At 31.4% G+C, this 24,602-nt stretch overlaps 2 protein-coding genes across 2 annotated transcripts; one reads left to right on the top strand and one right to left on the bottom strand.

Annotated features, from left to right (window-relative positions):
• Positions 1-18,864: 18,864 nt before the first annotated feature.
• Positions 18,865-19,908, top strand: LOC120212487 (germin-like protein subfamily 1 member 13). Its single transcript, XM_039210772.1, has 2 exons — positions 18,865-19,040; positions 19,166-19,908. The coding sequence occupies exons 1-2, from the start codon at positions 18,917-18,919 to the stop codon at positions 19,717-19,719; spliced, it is 678 nt and encodes a 225-aa protein (XP_039066703.1). The 5' UTR covers positions 18,865-18,916; the 3' UTR covers positions 19,720-19,908.
• Positions 19,909-20,655: 747 nt separating this feature from the next.
• On the bottom strand, positions 20,656-21,913 carry LOC120212477 (AT-hook motif nuclear-localized protein 1-like). Its single transcript, XM_039210764.1, has 3 exons — positions 21,463-21,913; positions 21,104-21,171; positions 20,656-20,922 (listed from the first exon to the last, which is right to left on the bottom strand). The coding sequence occupies exons 1-3, from the start codon at positions 21,803-21,805 to the stop codon at positions 20,746-20,748; spliced, it is 588 nt and encodes a 195-aa protein (XP_039066695.1). The 5' UTR covers positions 21,806-21,913; the 3' UTR covers positions 20,656-20,745.
• Positions 21,914-24,602: the final 2,689 nt, after the last annotated feature.

The following is a 24,602-nucleotide window of genomic DNA, read 5'->3' as shown; positions in this document are numbered from 1 at the left end:
TTTATTTAGTTCAGCTTTTTCATATAATTATCTATTTGATCTCTTAATGTTTATTTATTTCAACATTTTTATATAATATATATATTTCATAAGTGTCATTGAAAAATTTGTCTATTGTTATGGTGTTCAAACGGTTAATTCGATCATACATATTTTTTTGACAAATAATTTAAATCTCTCAAATCTAATAATATCGCAAAATCTTAAAAATAATAAATTTTTAGAATATAAATTCGTGAGGTTAAAGAGATGTTACAAAAATATAAACCGATTAAATAATAAACAACAATAAAATAAATTCGTGTGTGTTTAAGATAACCATACAATACGTTAAACGAAAACGATTGTTTAACTATGAGAAAATGAAAGAAAATTAAAAAAATATATATATTTAAGATAAAAATAAATATTTTTTAACTTTTACGTCAATGTTAAATACTATATTATTTAGGGTAATTTATATAAATAGCTACTTAACTATTTAGTCCTTTTACTTCTACCATTGGTCTTTTAATTTTTTCAATCAGATCATATAGTTGTTTAAACGTTGTCAATCAAATCACCTGCCGTTAACAGTTGACGGAATAGATGACATGACAATTAAATAAATTGATATATTTACATACTTAGTCCTCATTACTTATTATGCATTTAACTAATTTTACTCTAATATCAATTCAATAAATTTAATTCTCAAATCAAATAGTGACATGTATAAACCCTGATTAGAAATTTTTCTTTAATTTTTAATTTATTTAGTTCAATAAATTTTCACTCACCTTATGAATGAAAAGTTAAAACATATTCAAAATATTTTATATCTTCTGCGAATCAAACCAGCAACCAACAGCATGGCTTGGAAGCGCCTCTGCCACAAGAACAAACCCCAACTTATGATAAATTTTACAACGTAACTTATAGGCTTGTAAATAAATCGAACGAATACGGACGAGGAGATGTTAACGTTCGTTCGTCTAACTTTAACAGAACAAACGAACGAACACAAACAACTAAACGAAAGAAAAATTATTGTTTATGTTCGTTCATTAAGAAATTTAGCTTGTTCGTGTTCGTTCATGTTCGTTCATGTATAAACGAACACAAATGACCGAACATAAACGAACATAAACGAACATAAACGAACGAACATAAAATTATTTGAGCTTATATTTGAGAAGATATTTTTTTTCTTTTCAAATAATTTTAGGATTTATATTTTCTTTAAATAATTTGAGTATTTTTTATTTGAGTTTAAAATTAATTGAGTTTAAAAATATTAATGGGTTTAAGGTTAAAATTTATTAAGTTTTAACATTTCAAACGGATATTGAGAACACAAACGAAAATAAATGAATGACTATAAACGAACATAAACGAACGAACATATTATCGAACGTCCATGAATGTAAATGAACAAACGAGCATTTTGTTCGTGTTCGTTCATTTAATCAAACGAACATAAAATTTTGTTCATGTTCATTCGTTTAATAAATAATTGAACATTTCCCCCGAAGAGTTCACGAACAGTTCACTGATTGTTCGTTTTGTTTATAGGCCTAGTAACTTATATGTTCTATTATAATTAGTTAGAAAAATAGAAAGCAAAATTGGTTAAATTTGAACTTGAACCCGTGAATTAAGATATGATTTAGATTGTCATCACATTAGGCCAATTCTTATATTTACCAATATACTACTACATTTTATATATATTCAATATTATTGTTAGAGATAAAAAAAATAAAAAAAGTAAAAGTGGCCAAATGAGGATCACCTAGATTAATTGGGAATGAAAATATATAGTCGTTAAAATAAATTTGATAAATGATTTTATAATGGAATACATCAAATATAAAAATAAGAACTATAGTTAATCCAAGATTTAAACTAAAAAGAGTTTAATATTATTTATTAAATTTATTTTAATAGTTTATATATTTTCAATTCATACTCCAATTAATCTAGGTTTGTATCCTTAACCAATTTTGTTTCCTTTTTTTCTTTAATTGGTTCGATTCCGTAGAAGCAAATCTACTCAAAGATGTTCTAACCTTCCACTCATAAGGTGACATGTGTCACCTTATTATTGGATTGAAAATTTATTAGATTGAATAAATTAAAAATTAAAAATTTTCTCTAATTAGGTGGTGACACATGTCACTATTTGATTTGAGAATTAGATATATTGAATTAAATTGAAATTAGAATCAAATTGATTAAATATGTAAGTAATGATGATCAAATATGTAAATACACCAATTTGTTTAACTGTAAGTCAGCTATTCTGTGAACTTTTAACGGTAAGTGACTTGATTGATAACGTCTAAATAATTATGTGGTTTGATTGATAAAATTAAAAGAACTAAATAATTAAGTGGTCATATAGTTTACCGTGTTATTTAATTAGATTCAAATGTTTACATTATGTAGCTAATGGTGTAATTTATAATTCGGTAAACTACGCATTTAGTACTTAAACTATAAATTTAGTCTGTTTTATTATTTAAACTTTATTTTTTTTAAATCACACATGATGTTTAATTTTTGTTTCAAATTAGCACCCCACCATTAAAAACTTAAAGCCTTTAGTACATAAACTATCCGATTTGATCATTTTTAGTACCTAAACTTTTAGATTTTTTTTCAAAACTTAATTTTAAATATTGAATTAGATACTAAAATGAAACAAAAACTAAATTTAGTTATAATTTTGAAAATAATTAAAAGTTTAAATACTAAATGAACAAAACTGATACTTTATAATTATAAAAGTGCGAGCGGTGGCAAAGTAGATACATACAACATGAGAAGGGCTTCTTCTTTTTTTACTTTATGTCAATTATAACCCTTCATTATTTGAGTTTTTTAATTATTTATATAGTCTGTGTGTAACACCCTAGTCCAGTTAAACCCGAAGATCCATGGATTACAATGTTACACGAGACTACCGAAATAGTGACCCAAAATTTTTCTTTTAAAAGTGCTTGTAAATCTTTAAAATTTAGACATCCATAATGTAATATAAAAATATAGTAATAAATTGGGTTTACATGCAATTAATGGGTAGCTCCCAAAATACATCCACAAAATAATACAAAATACTGAGTTTCAAAAGAGTTACGACTGAATACATAACAAGGTCCATAACAGTACATGCCCTCTAAAGATAACTCGAGACGTACTCTGAAAAGTCTCTGGAAATCTGTTGTGCTGCACTGAATATCTGAAGACGATAGCTCCCCACAATCTGTCCCTAAGATCCTATGCACGGAAACACATTTCGAATGATGAGCTTCGAGCTCAGTGCATCACTAAAAAATGTACTATACTATATGCATTCACTAAATAAAATGGCAAGTGGCACAGGTCTGAGTATATAACTACTGGACTACTAATTTGTGGTTGGCATCATGGTGCGGTTAAGGGATTTTGCTTTTCAGAGCTTACACACCACTCTAGCACTACTGAAGCACCATCGGGTACTCTTGGGTGAGATCCAAAATTCTGCATCGGAAATTACACCCGCTGACTTACTTCGTCGAGTCTTGGGGCATCTTGTGCATAGTCGCTGTTGTAGTGTCGTGGCACTGACTTGGATCCACTGACTATCGTTGTAACACCCCCAACCCGTATCCGACCCGGATACGAGTCCGAAGTGTCACATTGTCTTTTCAAACATTTATTCATATAAAATAGTGTGTAATTTAAAAACTTTTATAACATTGAACTTATTCAAAACGTTTACAAAACTATTCAGAGCTTATACAATATATATTCTTTTGATTACATGCCAACTAAAACTTTATTTATTAAAATACGTATTATTCACCTCTTTTCTGATCTGACATTTGGTAAGGAGAACTGACCGGTCTTGCTCCATATTGCTCTTTACTCTTCTCGAAACCTACGTGTGAAACAATCACACGCTAAGTCGTTGACTTAGTGAGGCATATAAACATATAATAAAACCATAGAACATTTCATATAACAAAACACATACCTGTAAAAATACTATCATTATCATTAACATATCTATCATATAATATCATACATTTTTCCAATCAATACCCATTTCATTCGATGAATATGTATTCTAAATATTTGATCATGACATTTCAATATGCATGTATCTATTACATGATAACATATATAATCATATCATGCACATACGAAACTTACCTTCTTGTACCACTTTCACTTTAAAGTTTGTATTTCAATTGCCCATGTATATTATTGAGAATAGAGGTATGTGAGTACATTGAGGTTGTGCACTAATGCTGTCACTACAGCTCATATAATTGCACCGAAGTGCCACGTAGAATTGCACCGTAGTGCCATATAATAATGTCCATAAGGACCACATATTATTCCTTAAGAATCATATACATATACTAGGGATCAAGTATGTGTCTTACAAGACTTCACACATGTTCCACATAATATATATATATCCCGAAGGACCGCGTAGAACCCTCGACTCTTGGCATGCCAACTATACCCCTAGCTCTCATGACACATAACATGGGCATTATCATTTATTTCATTTCAAATATTCACATAAACATGTAATTCACTTTCACATATCACGTATCACATAGCTTCTTTTCATATTATCACATAGTCACATAGTTCACTTACACGTAGATCATTTCCATATAATTCACATGTCACATATCTCATGTTCTTGTATTCATATAACATATAATCACTTAGATTACTTTCACATCACATAATTCATAGTTATGATTTCATATATTACCTAATTACAAAGTTAATTCACCTATACATGTTTTCATATACTTTCTATCATTTCTCACCCAATCACATTTATTCATGTAAACATACTTATCATATCTTGTTCACATATGATCATATACTTCATATAACATATAGAAACACCTAGAACACTTTTACATAGCTTATATCGTATTTCTAAATATATATATCATTTAATAGTATTTTTATTTAGGTAATAATTTAATCTATTTACTTAATTCAATTTCATAATTTCATTATAATCTTTTCATATAGCTCCATAGATATTTAGCATATAACTTATCTTGCATATTCGTATCGTCCCTTTATATTCAAGTTTCTTAATTGATATATTATTCCCATTTCATTCTATAATTCAATCTTATTTAGTTCCCTTAACTCTCATTAAATCAAAAGCTCTATTATACTAATTCCCATGATGGATCATATCACTATGTACTTGTCCAACTCATGTTTACCTAGTTCATATCACTTCTCATGAACTCACTCTCATCATATTTTCCTATTCTTACATCTTTTATCTCATAACCATGTATTCACATAGTCTTATATTTCATTATCATATTACTTATATTTGTTCTCCTATGACTCTTTATAAACATCTATTTCCATTTCCCTACATCTCTTGACTTATCTTCTATATTCATATAATTTCATAACTTATTTTATATTCTCTCATTAACACTTAACCGTATTTTTTTCATAAACCACATAGCACATACCAAACAAAACATATAAATTCATATAATCAAACATACATACACTTCATATCGTTAACATACTTATAATCAAGACTTAATGAGCTATTACTATAAGAATAGACTTATCACAAGTCCAATTTCCATATAATCTTATACAATAAGATGAACTCACCTGGGCCTCGTTGTTTTGAATCAATCCTAATCCTTAGTTTGTTCAGGAACAAGCTTTCATTCTATATCTACATAATAATACATTAATACTTATCAGTATACTGATTGATATATTCGAAACTATCACTCCTTAGGCTCAGAGAAAAGCCAATTTCATCTTTTAATGAAGGTATGCATCGATGCACTACTGATGCATCGGTGCATAAAATGCATTCGATGTTGTATTATTACTGGGATGCATCGATGCATGCCTTATGCATCGATGCACTAATTGCATTCGATGTTTCTATTTTAAAAGAGTGCATCGATGCATTACCAATGCATCGATACACCTTCAAGTAATTTCTGGGTTTTAACCTTGATGCATCGATGCACTATGAATTTGCATCGATGCACTCTGCCCAGAATCCTCTTTTATGCCCGAAAATCCACTCTTTTCAGCTTAATACTTCATATATCATCCCCTTTCTTATTATTAACTTACATACTCATATTCAAACTCATTCCTATTCATTAATCACCTCTTTAACATCAAAATCCTATTCTCCATATGTAATTCAAGAATTACACTAAATTTTCAACATGTTCCAAATTCAATTCTATTGCTTCTAGCTTTTTAATTATACCCTTGACAAGTCAAATCCATCTTTAGAACTACAAAAACCTTTCTATAACAAAATTTCATTTCTACACCCTTCATATCATTTCCTTTCTAATTCTCTATTCTTGATGTTTAAAGCTTATATAAGCTTTCCTTAAGCTTATATAATACTCCAATAATCAAAATCAACTTATAAATCCAAGAATTAAACAGTTGAAATTAAACTCACCTTTAAATGAGGCTTACGGGGAGAAGAAGAAGCTGGAGAATAAGACTCTGGATAATTCTCTCCTTTCCCACGTGTTTTATAACCCTAAAAGAAAGATAAAAAATCTTTCTGGTTAAATGACCAATTTACCCTTTATTTCCTTTAATAATTACTGAATAACCTTCATCATATTTCCAATAAGTCATTGAACTATTCAATTATCCTACTTTAATCACCAATTTCTGTAATTTTATAATTTGGTCACTAACCCGGTATTAAGGATGTTACAAATCTCCCCTCCTTTAAAGAAAATTCGTCCTCGAATTTTCACTGAACAAATCAATAAGAACATATCTTCTATTGTTCTCATGTTACCTCATTTACTTACTTTTTCCTTTCTGTATTTCTTCAATTGTCTTTTTCCTTTATACATTTATTTTCTGTTACTTATCATAAACACAGTAACTCATAACCTCAATCCATTTCCTTTCTTTATTCCATTTCTCCTTTATTTATTCCTTATACACAAATCATATCTTTCTTTTCATATTCACATACTCTTATCTTATCACTTATACTCATTTTTATGTACCAATCTTCATTGCATCCTCATTACTCTGATAACCCATTTCTTATACATAACTTCATTCTTTATCATCTCTTGTATTTGTATTTTCTTCTTTAAAGCCACTTTTTAAAACATACCAATGCTTATCTCTTTGCCTACATCATATCTGTATGATCAAGATACATAACCACATCCTGATTCATATCATATTTGATTAACTCCACTTTATCTTTCCTTTCAATCTTATAACTCTATTACCTTTACTATGACAACTATTCAATAACATCTGTTCAATCTAGGGCACAAGTCCTAATCATCCAATCATATACATCCCGAAATTTCCGTTGCTCAAACTCAACATTATGACTTTCTTTGTCTTATAAACTAATTATCGATATACACATTTTCAAACTCTTCTTATCAATTCTCAGCTTTACTCAAATATACAATTGTATCCAGATCCATTCCATATTTGATTATCATATCCTGACAATATCTTACATTCTTATACTTCCTGTACATTCCCATCACATATTCTTATTAGCCAACGCTGACTTTTTCCTTCTAGAATGCAAAACAGTATCTACATCACTGGATCCATTTAAAATACTTCTTATTCTTCACTTTATATAATTTCTAGCAAAACTCTGAATTCATTCCTCCACTTTCATATATATATCTTTAACTTTTCATTCAATTATCCAGAACCAGACTCTACTACTTAAATGAGTCTGACTTTCCTCCAATTGATCTTTTATCTTGAAATACCACCAATTCCAATCAAGTTTGTCGTTGAAAATCATAATCTCTATCTCTCTTTGGTAGTGCTAATTTATGAAATACCAGTTCCCTTAATCATTCTGAGTTTTCTCCAAAACCTTAACACAATAACCACTTTTTGAAAAGGGACCCATTTCAACACCTACAACACTTCTTTTAATCCAAGCACCAGCCCTCTACACATCACTTGCATGCATCATTTCCATTTAAATTAGCTTCACTACCTTTCACTCTACTCATCAAACTATACTCTTGTCCATACACATTACGATTTCCCCCTGTATCAAACTCATAAACTCTAGCTTCATATACCTTATACACTTGTCACTGATGCACTTATCCTGGAACTCTTTTGCAATTCTCACTGCATCATTTGATCTTTTAACACTCTTATGGTGACACTTGTTCACCATATTCTATCTTATCCACATACTAACAAAACTAATTCATATAACTTTTCCTATTCAAAACAATAAAGATCTTCTATCACTATTCTAATATGATTTTAACTTTCTGAAATCAACCTTTAATCTTATAAGACACTTTCTGAGGTTTCTGCTCTTCATCCTGCCTGGCCAGGGCAAGTGAATTGCTATCACCATCAGATTTGTCAGCTATCGATTCACTTCGACAATTTTTATAATCAATTTCTACTATATTATACAAATCTTGTTCTATTGGCAAGACAACATACTCCTTACCCTATAAGATCAGAAATTTTTACTCTGTGTTGGCATGTACACATTTTTAAACCTCCTTTGACTTCGGTTTAAGCCTAGAATCGGCTAAACCTTAGCTCTGATACCATTAAATGTAACACCCCCAACCCGTATCCGACCCGGATACGAGTCTGAAGTGTCACATTGTCTTTTCAAACATTTATTCATATAAAATAGTGAGTAATTTAAAAACTTTTATAACATTGAACTTATTCAAAACGTTTACAAAACTATTCAGAGCTTATACAATATATATTCTTTTGATTACATGCCAACTAAAACTTTATTTATTAAAATACGTATTATTCACCTCTTTTCTGATCTGACATTTGGTAAGGAGAACTGACCGGTCTTGCTCCATATTGCTCTTTACTCTTCTCGAAACCTACGTGTAAAATAATCACACCCTAAGTCGTTGACTTAGTGAGGCATATAAACATATAATAAAACCATAGAACATTACATATAACAAAACACATACCTGTACAAATACTATCATTATCATTAACATATATATCATATAATATCATACATTTTTCCAATTAATACCCATTTCATTCGATGAATATGTATTCTAAATATTTGATCATGACATTTCAATATGCATGTATCTATTACATTATAACATATATAATCATATCATGCACATACGAAACTTACCTTCTTGTACCACTTTCACTTTAAAGTTTGTATTTCAATTGCCCATGTATATTATTGAGAATAGAGGTATGTGAGTACATTGAGGTTGTGCACTAATGCTGTCAACACAGCTCGTATAATTGCACCGAAGTGCCACGTAGAATTGCACCGTAGTACCATATAATAATGTCTATAAGGACCACATATTATTCCTTAAGAATCATATACATATACTAGGGATCAAGTATGTGTCTTACAAGACTTCACACATGTTCCACATAATATATATATATCCCGAAGGACCGCGTAGAACCCTCGACTCTTGGCATGCCAACTATACCCCTAGCTCTCATGACACATAACATGGGCATTATCATTTATTTCATTTCAAATATTCACATAAACATGTAATTCACTTTCACATATCACGTATCACATAGCTTCTTTTCATATTATCACATAGTCACATAGTTCACTTACACGTAGATCATTTCCATATAATTCACATGTCACATATCTCATGTTCTTGTATTCATATAACATATAATCACATAGATTACTTTCACATCACATAATTCATAGTTATGATTTCATATATTACCTAATTACAAAGCTAATTCACCTATATATGTTTTCATATACTTTCTATCATTTCTCACCCAATCACATTTATTCATGTAAACATACTTATCATATCTTGTTCACATATGATCATATACTTCATATAACATATAGAAACACCTAGAACACTTTTACATAGCTTATATCGTATTTCTAAATATATATCATTTAATAGTATTTTTATTTAGGTAATAATTTAATCTATTTACTTAATTCAATTTCATAATTTCATTATAATCTTTTCATATAGCTCCATAGATATTTAGCATATAACTTATCTTGCATATTCGTATCGTCCCTTTATATTCAAGTTTCTTAATTGATATATTATTCCCATTTCATTCTATAATTCAATCTTATTTAGTTCCCTTAACTCTCATTAAATCAAAAGCTCTATTATACTAATTCCCATGATGGATCATATCACTATGTACTTGTCCAACTCATGTTTACCTAGTTCATATCACTTCTCATGAACTCACTCTCATCATATTTTCCTATTCTTACATCTTTTATCTCATAACCATGTATTCACATAGTCTTATATTTCATTATCATATTACTTATATTTGTTCTCCTATGACTCTTTATAAACATCTATTTCCATTTCCCTACATCTCTTGACTTATCTTCTATATTCATATAATTTCATAACTTATTTTATATTCTCTCATTAACACTTAACCGTATTTTTTTCATAAATCACATAGCACATACCAAACAAAACATATAAATTCATATAATCAAACATACATACACTTCATATCGTTAACATACTTATAATCAAGACTTAATGAGCTATTACTATAAGAATAGACTTATCACAAGTCCAATTTCCATATAATCTTATACAATAAGATGCACTCATCTGGGCCTCGTTGTTTTGAATCAATCCTAATCCTTAGTTTGTTCCGGAACAAGCTTTCATTCTATATCTACATAATAATACATTAATACTTATCAGTATACTTATTGATATATTCGAAACTATCACTCCTTAGGCTCAGAGAAAAGCCAATTTCATCTTTTAATGAAGGTATGCATCGATGCACTACTGATGCATCGGTGCATAAAATGCATTCGATGTTGTATTATTACTGGGATGCATCGATGCATGCCTTATGCATCGATGCACTAATTGTATTCGATGTTTCTATTTTAAAAGAGTGCATCGATGCATTACCAATGTATCGATACACCTTCAAGTAATTTCTGGGTTTTAACCTTGATGCATCGATGCACTATGAATGTGCATCGATGCACTCTGCCCAGAATCCTCTTTTATGCCCGAAAATCCACTCTTTTCAGCTTAATACTTCATATATCATCCCCTTTCTTATTATTAACTTACATACTCATATTCAAACTCATTCCTATTCATTAATCACCTCTTTAACATCAAAATCCTATTCTCCATATGTAATTCAAGAATTACACTAAATTTTCAACATGTTCCAAATTCAATTCTATTGCTTCTAGCTTTTTAATTATACCCTTGACAAGTCAAATCCATCTTTAGAACTACAAAAACCTTTCTATAACAAAATTTCATTTCTACACCCTTCATATCATTTCCTTTCTAATTCTCTATTCTTGATGTTTAAAGCTTATATAAGCTTTCCTTAAGCTTATATAATACTCCAAGAATCAAAATCAACTTATAAATCCAAGAATTAAACAGTTGAAATTAAACTCACCTTTAAATGAGGCTTACGGGGAGAAGAAGAAGCTGGAGAATAAGACTCTGGATAATTCTCTCCTTTCCCACGTGTTTTATAACCCTAAAAGAAAGATAAAAAATCTTTCTGGTCAAATGACCAATTTACCCTTTATTTCCTTTAATAATTTCTGAATAACCTTCATCATATTTCCAATAAGTCATTGAACTATTCAATTATCCTACTTTAATCACCAATTTCTGAAACTTTATAATTTGGTCACTAACCCGGTATTGAGGATGTTACAGTCGTATTTATGCTAAAAGGAACTCGGGTATCTTGATTGATTCGCGAGTGTCAAACAAGGCTAGTTTTATGTAAACCTGTTTTATGTAAACCTAGCTATTTATGTTTCTACTGTTCTTATAATAACTAGTGTTCTCCCTTGAAGTCTTATTGGAGGATATACTGAAGTGTTGGGGGTACCTCGAGTCTAATTCCCTTAAAACCTTTCCTTTTTGTCCAAAATAGACTAAAGTATCGATACTAGCCCAAGAGTATCAATACTCCTGCAAAAGTTTTGATACTTCATGTAAGTGTCGATACTTTAAAGCAGTCTGTTATGCCCAGTTTCGATATTTTCTGGGAGTTTCAAAACTATAACCCAAAGTATCGAAAGTATTTGAATTATATCGATATTCTTGCCTAGAAACTCATGAGTTTGCCCAAGAAGAAGAATTAGTTTCGATATTATCACTATAATATCTAAACTCAACCTATAGCGAGCATAAAATAGGTGCAAAAACTCCTATTCTACTATCCCAAAGACCTTGGTGAGGTCCCCAAACATTATTTTTGTTTTATAAAGATACAAATGAGCATAAATAGGGCTTTAAACATGTTTATAACTCTAAAACATGAAATCTGCCATGAGAATGCTTCAAGCTCATGCAACCTAGTACATTTTATCTAAATGACTTACATATGGTATAGTTGAGTCAAGAGTGAGTAACCTTTGATTCTATACTTCTTGAAACGTCAAAGGCTCAACCCAAATTTAGCTCCTAATTGTTGCTAGGGATTAAGGAGGGTTTTAAAACACTTCCTAAGGCTAGAAATATATGAAAAATGGGTTGAAACCATCTAGTTTCTAAAACCCTTCTAAACATGTTTCTTGTAACTATTGTGAAATGGGTTTCTTGAGAGCTTGATACAATGCATGGGATATAAGAATCATGATTCTTACCTTTAGGTTGCTAAACTAGGGTTGCAAGACTACTAACTTTCTACCTTTACTTGGTTCTTGTAGAGGAAGAAAAAGCTATGAAGATGAAGAGGAAGAAGAGGTAGAATAGACAAATGAGAGTTGAGAAAAATAGGGTGTATTAGACATGGTATCACCAAACAATTAAGGATTTCATCCTAACATTTTAACAAGGGTATAATTGTTTCCTTGGTCCCTCCAATTATGATTGCAGATTAAAAACACCCTTTTTATTCACTATTAGGATTACCTCTAGCCCAAATCTTCTTTAATTTGGGTCAAGACTTCCTACAGGCTAGAGATTTAAACCAAGGCCCATCTCGGGTTAGCCCAATACTTCTAACCCGTGATTCGAGGCGTTGCAACTCTTCCCTCTTAAATAAAATTTCATCCTCTAAATTTACCTGGGTAGAAGAGGTGAGGATACTGAAGCTTCCATAGATAAGAAGAATAACAATCCACTATAAACGTATAGAACACAAAGAGTACAAAAACATGATATCATATGTATCCCAAAATCCGGTATAGATACCAAAACCCGATATATTACAAAACACACTTCCAACATCCCTACAAAACTATCTCTACAACATAAGCCCTAAAAGTTACTGAGATCTAAAAAGGATTTCATCTCTCCAAAATAATTATCACTCGCATTAGCCTAAAGGTTAAGACATAATCTCTATTCGAGTCGAGTTATTCTATGGTAAGGATTGATTCTAATTTTTCGACTTTCACTAACTATATATATATATATATATATATATATATATCATATTCTTTTCACGTTATAATGTTTTTTAATATATCAAATGCAATCTAAAATTACAAAATATATTCACAATATTATATTTTCTTTATTTTGAGGGTGAAATATTGACGAGAGTATAAAATAATTAATGAATTGATAGGAAGAAAGAATTTGCAAATAATTGCAGTCAAAAGACCAAATTAGTAAAATGCAATGTTGAGGGTCTAAATAAAAACGATAGTACATTTTTAGTAAAAAAAAATATAAGAATTGAAGTTACATAGGTATTCTATAGTGTTATATGAGCATGTGATTCAAATTTGGTGAAAACGGACTTAAAATAAATGATGAATTGAAGAAAAAAAAAGGAAATTATGAAAAATTGAGGAACTAAATTGAAAGTAGAAAACTTGTTATCGAAAAGAGGAATTGAAAGTACATATGTATTCTATGATGGTTTAAGAGCATATGGTTTAAATTTGATAAAACAACAGACTTAAAATAAATGGTGAATTGAAGAAATAAGGAAATTATGAAAAATTGAGGGACTAAATTGAAAATAGAACACTTGTTATCGAAAAGGGGAATTGGAAGTACATATGTATTCTACGATAGTTTAGGAGTGTGTGGTTTAAATTTGGTAAAAACGTACTTAAAATAAATGATGGATTGAAGAAATAAGGAAATTATGAAGCATTGATGGACTAAATTGAAAATAGAAAACTTGTTATCGAAAAGAGGAATTGAAAGTACATATGCGTTCTACGATGAATTAGAAGCATATGGTTCAAATTTGGTTAAAAATAGACTTGAAATGAACGATGAATTGAAGGAATAATGAAATCATGGACTAAAGCGTAAAATTATCAAAATATATAATCAACTTTTTAGTTTTCGAGTAACTTGAAATTTCAACTCGACTAGAACTCGAAAACTAAATTAATAATTCGATTTGACTTGAATAACTTGAATAAATCGACTTGAATAACTCAAAATTAAAAAAAAAATTGATTTTCCCCTAGTCCTATGATAGGGAAATCAGTTGCATGTTACTGTGTTAAGTTGCGTGACTCGTTGATATGTTGGGAATTGAAGAAATAAAATACAATGTATGGTTTGTCTGCAGAAGTGGAGTATGAAAGTGATTGTGGCAAAAATGTCTGATTGAAGGGTTGATTGAAGAGCTAGGCATAAAACATGATGCACCATGAGTTTTGTTTAGTGATAATCAAGCATCATTACAAACCGATGTTAATCCAATGTTTAATGAACGAATGAAGCATATTGAAATTGATTGTGACTTTGTGTAAGAGAAGATTAAAAATACAGGAGTTGTTCAGACACATCATGCCTCGTCCGGCGATCAGCAAGCAGATGTTTTGACAAACAAGTAGCATGATTATCTTGTAGCCAAGTTGGGAATGAGTTGGAGTCTTACGAGTTAGTTAGTTAGTTAGTTAGTCTACATAAATCAATTGTAAGTGACTAACTAGAGTTAGCTAATTATGGTTGTATATAATGTATAGTTATCATTCCTTAATGATATGCATATATGAATCTTTTTCCTCCCAAATTTACCTCAAGTTTCTTCCTCATTCTCTACAATATCTCATCGATCGTTAACTCAATTTCAGCGTACTCATCGTTCTTGAAAATTCTACTGCTTACATGTTAACTACAATCTTAACATCATTTTCCTAATCGTTATGAGTCCTAACCTAACTTGATCAGGGTATTTTTTATATTAGTTATTAGAGTGGGTTTTTATTAAAATTTTTAGAGATGAGATGAGAATCGTTGAATCTAGGTGAAACTCAACCTATAGCGAGCATAAAATAGGTGCAAAAACTCCTATTCTACTATCCCAAAGACCTTGGTGAGGTCCCCAAACATTATTTTTGTTTTATAAAGATACAAATGAGCATAAATAGGGCTTTAAACATGTTTATAACTCTAAAACATGAAATCTGCCATGAGAATGCTTCAAGCTCATGCAACCTAGTACATTTTATCTAAATGACTTACATATGGTATAGTTGAGTCAAGAGTGAGTAACCTTTGATTCTATACTTCTTGAAACGTCAAAGGCTCATCCCAAATTTAGCTCCTAATTGTTGCTAGGGATTAAGGAGGGTTTTAAAACACTTCCTAAGGCTAGAAATATATGAAAAATGGGTTGAAACCATCTAGTTTCTAAAACCCTTCTAAACATGTTTCTTGTAACTATTGTGAAATGGGTTTCTTGAGAGCTTGATACAATGCATGGGATATATGAATCATGATTCTTAACTTTAGGTTGCTAAACTAGGGTTGCAAGACTACTAACTTTCTACCTTTACTTGGTTCTTGTAGAGGAAGAAAAAGCTACGAAGATGAAGAGGAAGAAGAGGTAGAATAGACAAATGAGAGTTGAGAAAAATAGGGTGTATTAGACATGGTATCACCAAACAATTAAGGATTTCATCCTAACATTTTAACAAGGGTATAATTGTTTCCTTGGTCCCTCCAATTATGATTGCAGATTAAAAACACCCTTTTTATTCACTATTAGGATTACCTCAAGCCCAAATCTTCTTTAATTTGGGTCAAGACTTCCTACAGGCTAGAGATTTAAACCAAGGCCCATCTCGGGTTAGCCCAATACTTCTAACCCGTGATTCGAGGCGTTGCAACTCTTCCCTCTTAAATAAAATTTCATCCTCTAAATTTACCTGGGTAGAAGAGGTGAGGATACTGAAGCTTCCATAGATAAGATGCATAACAATCCACTATAAACGTATAGAACACAAAGAGTACAAAAACATGATATCATATGTATCCCAAAACCCGGTATAGATACCAAAACCCGGTATATTACAAAACACACTTCCAACATCCCTACAAAACTGTCTCTACAACATAAGCCCTAAAAGTTACTGAGATCTAAAAAGGATTTCATCTCTCCAAAATAATTATCACTCGCATTAGCCTAAAGGTTAAGACATAATCTCTATTCGAGTCGAGTTATTCTATGGTAAGGATTGATTCCAATTTTCCGACTTTCACTAACTATATATATATATATATATATATATATATTCTTTTCACGTTATAATGTTTTTTAATATATCAAATGCAATCTAAAATTACAAAATATATTCACAATATTATATTTTCTTTATTTTGAGGGTGAAATATTGACGAGAGTATAAAATAATTAATGAATTGATGGGAAGAAAGAATTTGCAAACAATTGCAGTCAAAAGACCAAATTAGTAAAATGCAATGTTGAGGGTCTAAATAAAAAGATAGTACATTTTTAGTAAAACAAAATATAAGAATTGAAGTTACATAGGTATTCTATAGTGGTATATGAGCATGTGATTCAAATTTGGTGAAAACAGACTTAAAATAAATGATGAATTGAAGAAAAAAAAAGGAAATTATGAAAAATTGAGGAACTAAACTGAAAGTAGAAAACTTGTTATCGAAAAGAGGAATTGAAAGTACATATGTATTCTATGATGGTTTAAGAGCATATGGTTCAAATTTGATAAAACAACAGACTTAAAATAAATGGTGAATTGAAGAAATAAGAAAATTATGAAAAATTGAGGGACTAAATTGAAAATAGAACACTTGTTATCGAAAAGGGGAATTGGAAGTACATATGTATTCTACGATAGTTTAGGAGTGTGTGGTTTAAATTTGGTAAAAACGGACTTAAAATAAATGATGGATTGAAGAAATAAGGAAATTATGAAGCATTGATGGACTAAATTGAAAATATAAAACTTGTTATCGAAAGGAGGAATTGAAAGTACATATGCGTTCTATGATGAATTAGGAGCATGTGGTTCAAATTTGGTTAAAAATAGACTTGAAATGAACGATGAATTGAAGGAATAATGAAATCATGGACTAAAGCGTAAAATTATCAAAATATATAATCAACTTTTTAGTTTTCGAGTAACTTGAAATTTAAAAATTTCTACTCGACTAGAACTCGAAAACTAAATTAATAATTCGATTTGACTTGAATAACTCGAATAAATCGACTTGAATAACTCAAAATTAAAAAAAAATTGATTTTCCCCTAGTCCTATGCAGGGAAATCAGTTACATGTTATTGTGTTAAGTTGCGTGACTCGTTGATATGTTGGGAATTGAAGAAATAAAATACGATGTATGGTTCGTCTGCAGAAGCGGAGAAAGAAAGTGATTGTGGCAAAAATGTCTGATTGAAGGGTTGATTGAAGAGCTAGGCATAAAACATGATGCACCAGGAGTTTTGTTTAGTGATAATCAAGCATCATTACAAACCGCTGTTAATCCAATGTTTAATGAACGAATGAAGCATATTGAAATTGATTGTGACTTTGTGTAAGTGAAGATTAAAAAAACAGGAGTTGTTCAGACACATCATGCCTCGTCCGACGATCAGCAAGCAGATGTTTTGACAAACAAGTAGCATGATTATCTTGTAGCCAAGTTGGAAATGAGTTGGAGTCTTACGAGTTAGTTAGTTAGTTAGTCTACATAAATCAGTTGTAAGTGACTAACTAGAGTTAGCTAATTATGGTTGTATATAATGTATAGTTATCATTCCTTAATGATATGCATATATGAATCTTTTTTCCTCCCAAATTTACCTCAAGTTTCTTCCTCATTCTCTGCAATATCTCATCGATCGTTAACTCAATTTCAGCGCACTCATCGTTCTTGAAAGTTCTAATGCTTACATGTTAACTACAATCTTAACATCATTTTCCTAATCGTTATGAGTCCTAACCTAACTTGATCAGTGTATTTTTTATATTAGATATTAGAGTGGGTTTTTATTAAAATTTTTAGAGATGAGATGAGAACCGTTGAATCTAGGTGAAACTTGATTTGTCTGAATATATTTGTTAAATCATTTTATTTTGTAGTAATTATATTTATGAAACTTTCATGTTGTGGTCTACACTCTCATTTTTAATTTCTCATATAAGAATTGTTCATCAACGGCTTATACAACTTGATCCATTCGAACGTTGACTTTGGCAGTGTGTTTAAACATTGCAAGAGGCTAATCAATTGGATGTTATTTTTTTTTGGGTTTTTTCCCTTAAAGTCGATAGATTAGTTAAATAGACAAAGAAGGCATTTGGTGTGTAAAAACGACCGGTTCCATTGCAAAATATGTATGCATTGGAAGACTGAAACTCGATGAGGATCAAGGCATAGAGTAGTTGAAGAATGATTCATTTAGATTTCTTTAAAAACATGTAATCACTACGGACTTGGTAAATCTTTCATCCGTTTCTTAACTATTTTCCTTTTTTAAAAAAAAAAATAGAATTATTAAAAAATGATAATGGACCAGTTCAGTTCCTGCAATCTATAAATTGGCATGCTCTCAAACCAGATTTCTCACCCCTCATAAAGCAACAAATCTTAGAAGAATTGAATCAAATTCAAGACTGCTGCTTACAACAATGAAAGGTGTTGGATTCCTTGTAGCATTTGTCCTGTTGGCTTTGGCTTCCAAACTTGCCTCAGCATCAGATCCCAGCCCTCTTCAGGATTTCTGTGTAGCAGTTAATGATGCTAAAGATGGCGGTGTGTTCTTTAATGCTTTGTTTCCTTTGAATCTTCATCTTTGCATTATATTCGTCTCGACGGATCACGTTGAAGTGTCGAAACTAGTGAAGTATTAATACATTTTTATTTTTGCATTTCTGCAGTTTTTGTTAATGGCAAGTTGTGCAAGGACCCAAAGCTTGCTGTCCCAGAAGACTTCTTCCTTCAAGGGCTTAACATTCCAGGAAATACATCAAACCCAGTAGGATCCATGGTCACTCCAGCCAATGTTCAACAAATACCAGGGCTCAACACTCTCGGCATTTCTCTCGTTCGAATCGACTATGCACCTTATGGAGGCCTAAACCCTCCTCACACCCACCCTCGTGCCACCGAAATTCTAGTCGTCGTGGAGGGCACTCTTTACGTCGGCTTCGTTACATCCAACCCGGAGAACCGTCTCTTCACAAAAGTCCTGTACCCCGGAGATGTCTTCGTGTTCCCGGTCGGCCTCATCCACTTCCAGTTCAACATAGGGCACACCAATGCAGTTGCCTTTGCTGGTCTCAGTAGCCAAAACCCAGGTGTTATCACCATTGCAAATGCAGTGTTCGGCTCAGACCCGGCAATCAATCCCGACGTTCTTGCCAAGGCCTTCCAGCTGGATAAGAATATCGTTAAGCAACTTCAGTCCCGGTTCTGGTGGGATAACAACTAGAGGAATGAATTTCTAAACCCCATGAAACCTACATAGTAGGCTGGCTAATTATTTTCTGGATAATGTTGGACTTGTTTCTGTCGTTCAACTCAGTATTCCTTGTTGAAATATTGAGAAATAAACAAGTTTCTTATGTACTTTGCTTTTGGTCGTATAATAATATGGTGTCTTCCAATGACAATTTATTTAGTTCAGCTTTTTTATATAATTATCTATTTGATCTCTTAATGTTTATTTATTTCAACTTTTTTATATAATATATATATTTCATAAGTGTCATTGGAAAATTTGTCTATTGTTATGGTGTTCAAACGGTTAATTCGATCATACATATTTTTTTGACAAATAATTTAAATCTCTCAAATCTAATAATATCGCAAAATCTTAAAAATAATAAATTTTTAGAATATAAATTCGTGAGGTTAAAGAGATGTTACAAAAATATAAACCGATGAAATAATAAACAGCAATAAAACAAATTCGTGTGTGTTTAAGATAACCATACAATACGTTAAACGAAAACGATTGTTTAACTATGAGAAAACGAAAGGAAATTAAAAGATGGGTAAAGTATTGTAATGGTCACTGAACATTTTTGAAGCTTGCATTTAGGTCCCCCAACTTTTAAAACTTGCAATATAGTCTCCCAACATTTATTCTGTTTGCAATATGGTCCCCCAACTTAAACCACCGTTAGAAAAATAGGGTAAATTATATAAATGGTCATTGAACTTTTCAGACACTTGAATTTAGGTTCGTCAACTTTTAAAACTTGCAAAACAGTTCTCAATTTCATTCTAAACCCCAAATTCCAAAATACTTCAATTTAAGGTTTAGAATGTAATTGAATTATTTTGGGATTTTTTGTTTAGAATGAAATTGAATTGCTTTGGAATTTTGAACATGAATTTACTATTTGACAGTATCATGTTCGTGTCGTCGGAATAAAACACGACATCGATACACTACAGTTTTTGCAATAATAACAACCTTTGCATTCAGTATTCGATAAATTTTAATCAGAAACTAGACATATTTTGGAATGTTATGGTAATCTCTAATTTGCCTAACCTCATACGTAAGCGTACCACCGAAAGCATCCGGCTGACGAAGTGTAACGCAAGAAAGTACTCCGTTAGCGGATAGGATGCAAATGGCTCTTGGTCCTTGTTGAGAAAACGACATAACCTTCATTGTTACATCCTTAAACACCAAAGAAAATCAAGATGATGAAAATAATTTAGATTCATTGATAAGTGAAAAAGAAACCTTCCTTGACATCAATCTCATAGTTCAAGAAGCATATAACGATGATAGGAATGAATCATAAGATTGTTTGCTTATATAATTAACAAAACCATCTCTTTCCCGTATTGGAAAATGCCTCACCGGGATTGAAAGTGATGATATGTGGCGTAAAATTTGTTCCGACAGAAGTCCCAGCCAAGTCACCTACAAAACAATATGTAAACATGGAATTTTGCTGCTAAAAGTACAAAAATTATTTGGTGATATACACCAATCATTCCCGTAACCAGCATTGTTCTTCAAAATCCGAACAACGACATTTTCAATAAATCCCCACGAAATCACAAATTGTACTTAGTTTGAGGCATACCATGAAGAAACAGAAATCAGAAACATTAGCAAATCTATAACATGGAAAAACTTGAAACCTAAAACAGCTTGCAAAAACCTGAACTAAAAGAAATAAACTTTCTTCGAAAGGGTGACCTTCATTACCTAAGTTCTCCATGTCCATTCCCTTATGATGTTTAATCTGATAACCACTGCCTCGGCCTCTCCCCTGCTTTCCACCACTTGAGAACTCACCCGAAACCGACAGGATGGAGGACGAAATAGGCATAGGTGACAATGCCCTTGTCATTGTCCCATCCGGTCCATATTTCCTAGGCCTACCTCTTTTCTTCTTCTCTGTACTGCCAGTTAACCCATCGCTAACTAACGGAACATTGACAGCCGTTATTCCACCAGCGATCTGGTCGACATTTTTAGTCCTTGGTGCCATATGACAAGCTGATGGAGCTTCTGCTCCTATCACTGTAAAACCTGAATTTGTTTCCATGCATATATTGCAAACCAAAACTATGCACTATAACTATATCAATACTTGCAGATTCAAGGCCAAACCACCTACAAAATAGAAATTCATCAATCAAAAACCACACACACACACACATATATATATATATATATATATATTCTCAAAAAAGGGAAAATTAAGTCTAAGGCTTTTTTTTTGGGGGAGCTAAAAACCTCTAAATACAAAGATCATCTGAAAGAAAAATAAAATAAAGAGAATGCAAAGATACAAGTGAAACTGCTAATACTTAAAGCTCAACTTTTTGTTTAGTTCACAGATCAGTTCCTTAACCCATATTAAAAAAAAGACTAAATTTTGAAAATATACACAGAAACAAATTACATACATAATAACCTAAGAAATATTTCCCTATCTTTTCAAGCATTCGGTTTCATCTCGAAGAAAGAAAGTAAAGAATCATTAAAGCATGAATTTTCCTTTTCACAAAAGAAAAAAAGTATATTAAGAAAACTTTGAAGTTAACAGATGTTTACACTTAGAGATTTGAGCAACTAAATATTGCTACTGAGCTTGGACTTGAGCAGCTAAAAATTTCATAACAAAATGTAATATTGTTTCTATTATCATTTGCATCAATTTACATTCAAATGTTACCATATATCATGGTATATGGTTTGACAACCATACCATATTGACTAAGCCACTATGCATATACAAAAAATGACCATATATCGTGGTATATGGTTTTGGCAACCATACCATATTGCCTAAGTCACTATGCCATATACAAAAAATGACACTAAAGATGGCACTTTACATTCATCAACACAAAAAATGACACAAAATATGACAGGTAACATCTATCAGCACAAAAAATGGCAGTTAACATCTATCAACACATATTAAAGCTTTTGTCAACATCCATCAACATTCTTTGGTTTGAAACTAGAAATTGATTCTTTTTAATCCTGCATCACTATATTTTCAGAGGGAGAAGGTGATTGCAACATCCATCTAACATGATATGGAGTTGGTTGTTGTTGAGGTGGTGGGACTTGTCCTCCTGCAACCCTTTCAATCTTCTTCCTTTGATCAGATGTTGATATAGACTTGGTTGTTGCTGAGGTGGTGGGAAGTGGGACTTGGGTAATTGTTGTAGAAGGCCTCCTAAACTGTAAATACCAATATGTGATAGTTGTTAGTTAAAGGAAATAATAGAGATTGTGGAGAATTAAATACTGAATGATAATTTTGATACTCTGGAAGTAGTGAAAGGTGGAGCAGTTGAAAATAATAGAAACTGTGGAGGTGAACCAATTGATGATTTGGATGTGTTGTTGTTGAAGGAAGTGGTGTGTTAAGCCTAGAATTACCTCTGACCTAACCTCTATATGTCCTTATGTTGTGGCCTGTTTTACCACATTTCTTGCACTTAATTTCTAGGGTCTTTTGCCCCCTACTAGGACCACTTTGATGTTCGTCAACAGCCTTTTTCCTTTGTTTTTCAGGCCTACCAGGTGGCCTCCTCTGAATTGGAGGAAGTATTGGCTCCATTGATGGGACTAGTTCCCACTGATTGACTCTTCAGATAGGGTAGATAAAGTTAGAATATTTGATTCGACCTATGGTAGCAATTGTCAACATAGTTCTCTGGTCTCTCTTGAATCAATAGCATCACTGAGACAGCATGTGCACATGGGATCCCTGTTGAGAAACATAAATATACAACACCATCAAACATCATGTACACAATATGACCCTAACATAAATATCAAATACCATCAAAACAACCAATAAAAAGACATAAATTGTAAAAAAACCATCTAAAGGAAATGGTACAAGAAAACTGAGGAACACAGGATTGCAGTATATCGGCATGCATTCTACAGATGCAATCAATGGTACCCGATGCAATAAAAGAATGATTATCACAAACTAGAAGGCAATACCATAATTCTAAATCTTAAAAAGTACAAATGAACTGTACGGATGGATCATAACATAATTCTCTTACGATAACTTTCCCGAAGACCTAGCTTCCAATAGATACTCTTTAAAAACAATATTTATAATCAATTACTTCGAACAAATTAACTTTATGAGCGTACGCATCAACAGCTTCGACTAATAAATGTCACATAATTTTCAACTTTATAGAGAAAACATAAGAAAAAAAGGTTAATCCAGAACGATCAATAGCTAAATTTACAGATGCAAATTCCAGTTTCTTAACAAGCTAAAAGAATAATTCAAACCGCATCAAATTTCATATATTACCCAGAAAAAAGAGAAAAGTATAGAAATTATCTATTTTGACAATAAAGAGAGAATAATATTATGATGTAAAAAACAGCAGAGAGTTTTATCTGAATGAAAGTTGAAAAGAAGAAGAAGGAATTACCCTTTCCTTTTTCCCCTTTAAAAACTGAATAACCCGCTTGCTATGAAAGATGAAGCAAAACCAGAAGCTAAAACGTTGACAGGAAACTTATTGGATTACGAATTTATGTTGTGTGTTCACAGATTATGATGCCTCAAACGTTAGTTTTAGCTTTTGTAATCGAAGTTAATAAATAAACAACAACTAAAATATCAAATAAACATCAAGTAATTAAAGTCTAAAAAGCATAAAGTAATACCTGTAAGACCCCATTTCCTACAAGAACAGTCTCTAACTTTTAGATCCACAACATGTTGGTCAGATGGACCAAATGCAACTTCAAATCTTAGACCCCCAGCATGTGATGGCCAACACCTAACAGCTTGCCTAATTAATGTGTCCACATTCTTTTGAATTTTAGGACAAAGTAAACCAGAA

Source organism: Hibiscus syriacus, unplaced genomic scaffold (genome assembly GCF_006381635.1).
Source record: "Hibiscus syriacus cultivar Baekdansim isolate YM2019G1 unplaced genomic scaffold, ASM638163v2 tig00000738_pilon, whole genome shotgun sequence".
Classification (NCBI taxonomy): Eukaryota; Viridiplantae; Streptophyta; class Magnoliopsida; order Malvales; family Malvaceae; genus Hibiscus; species Hibiscus syriacus.
This window is presented reverse-complemented; position numbering and strand designations above follow the sequence as displayed.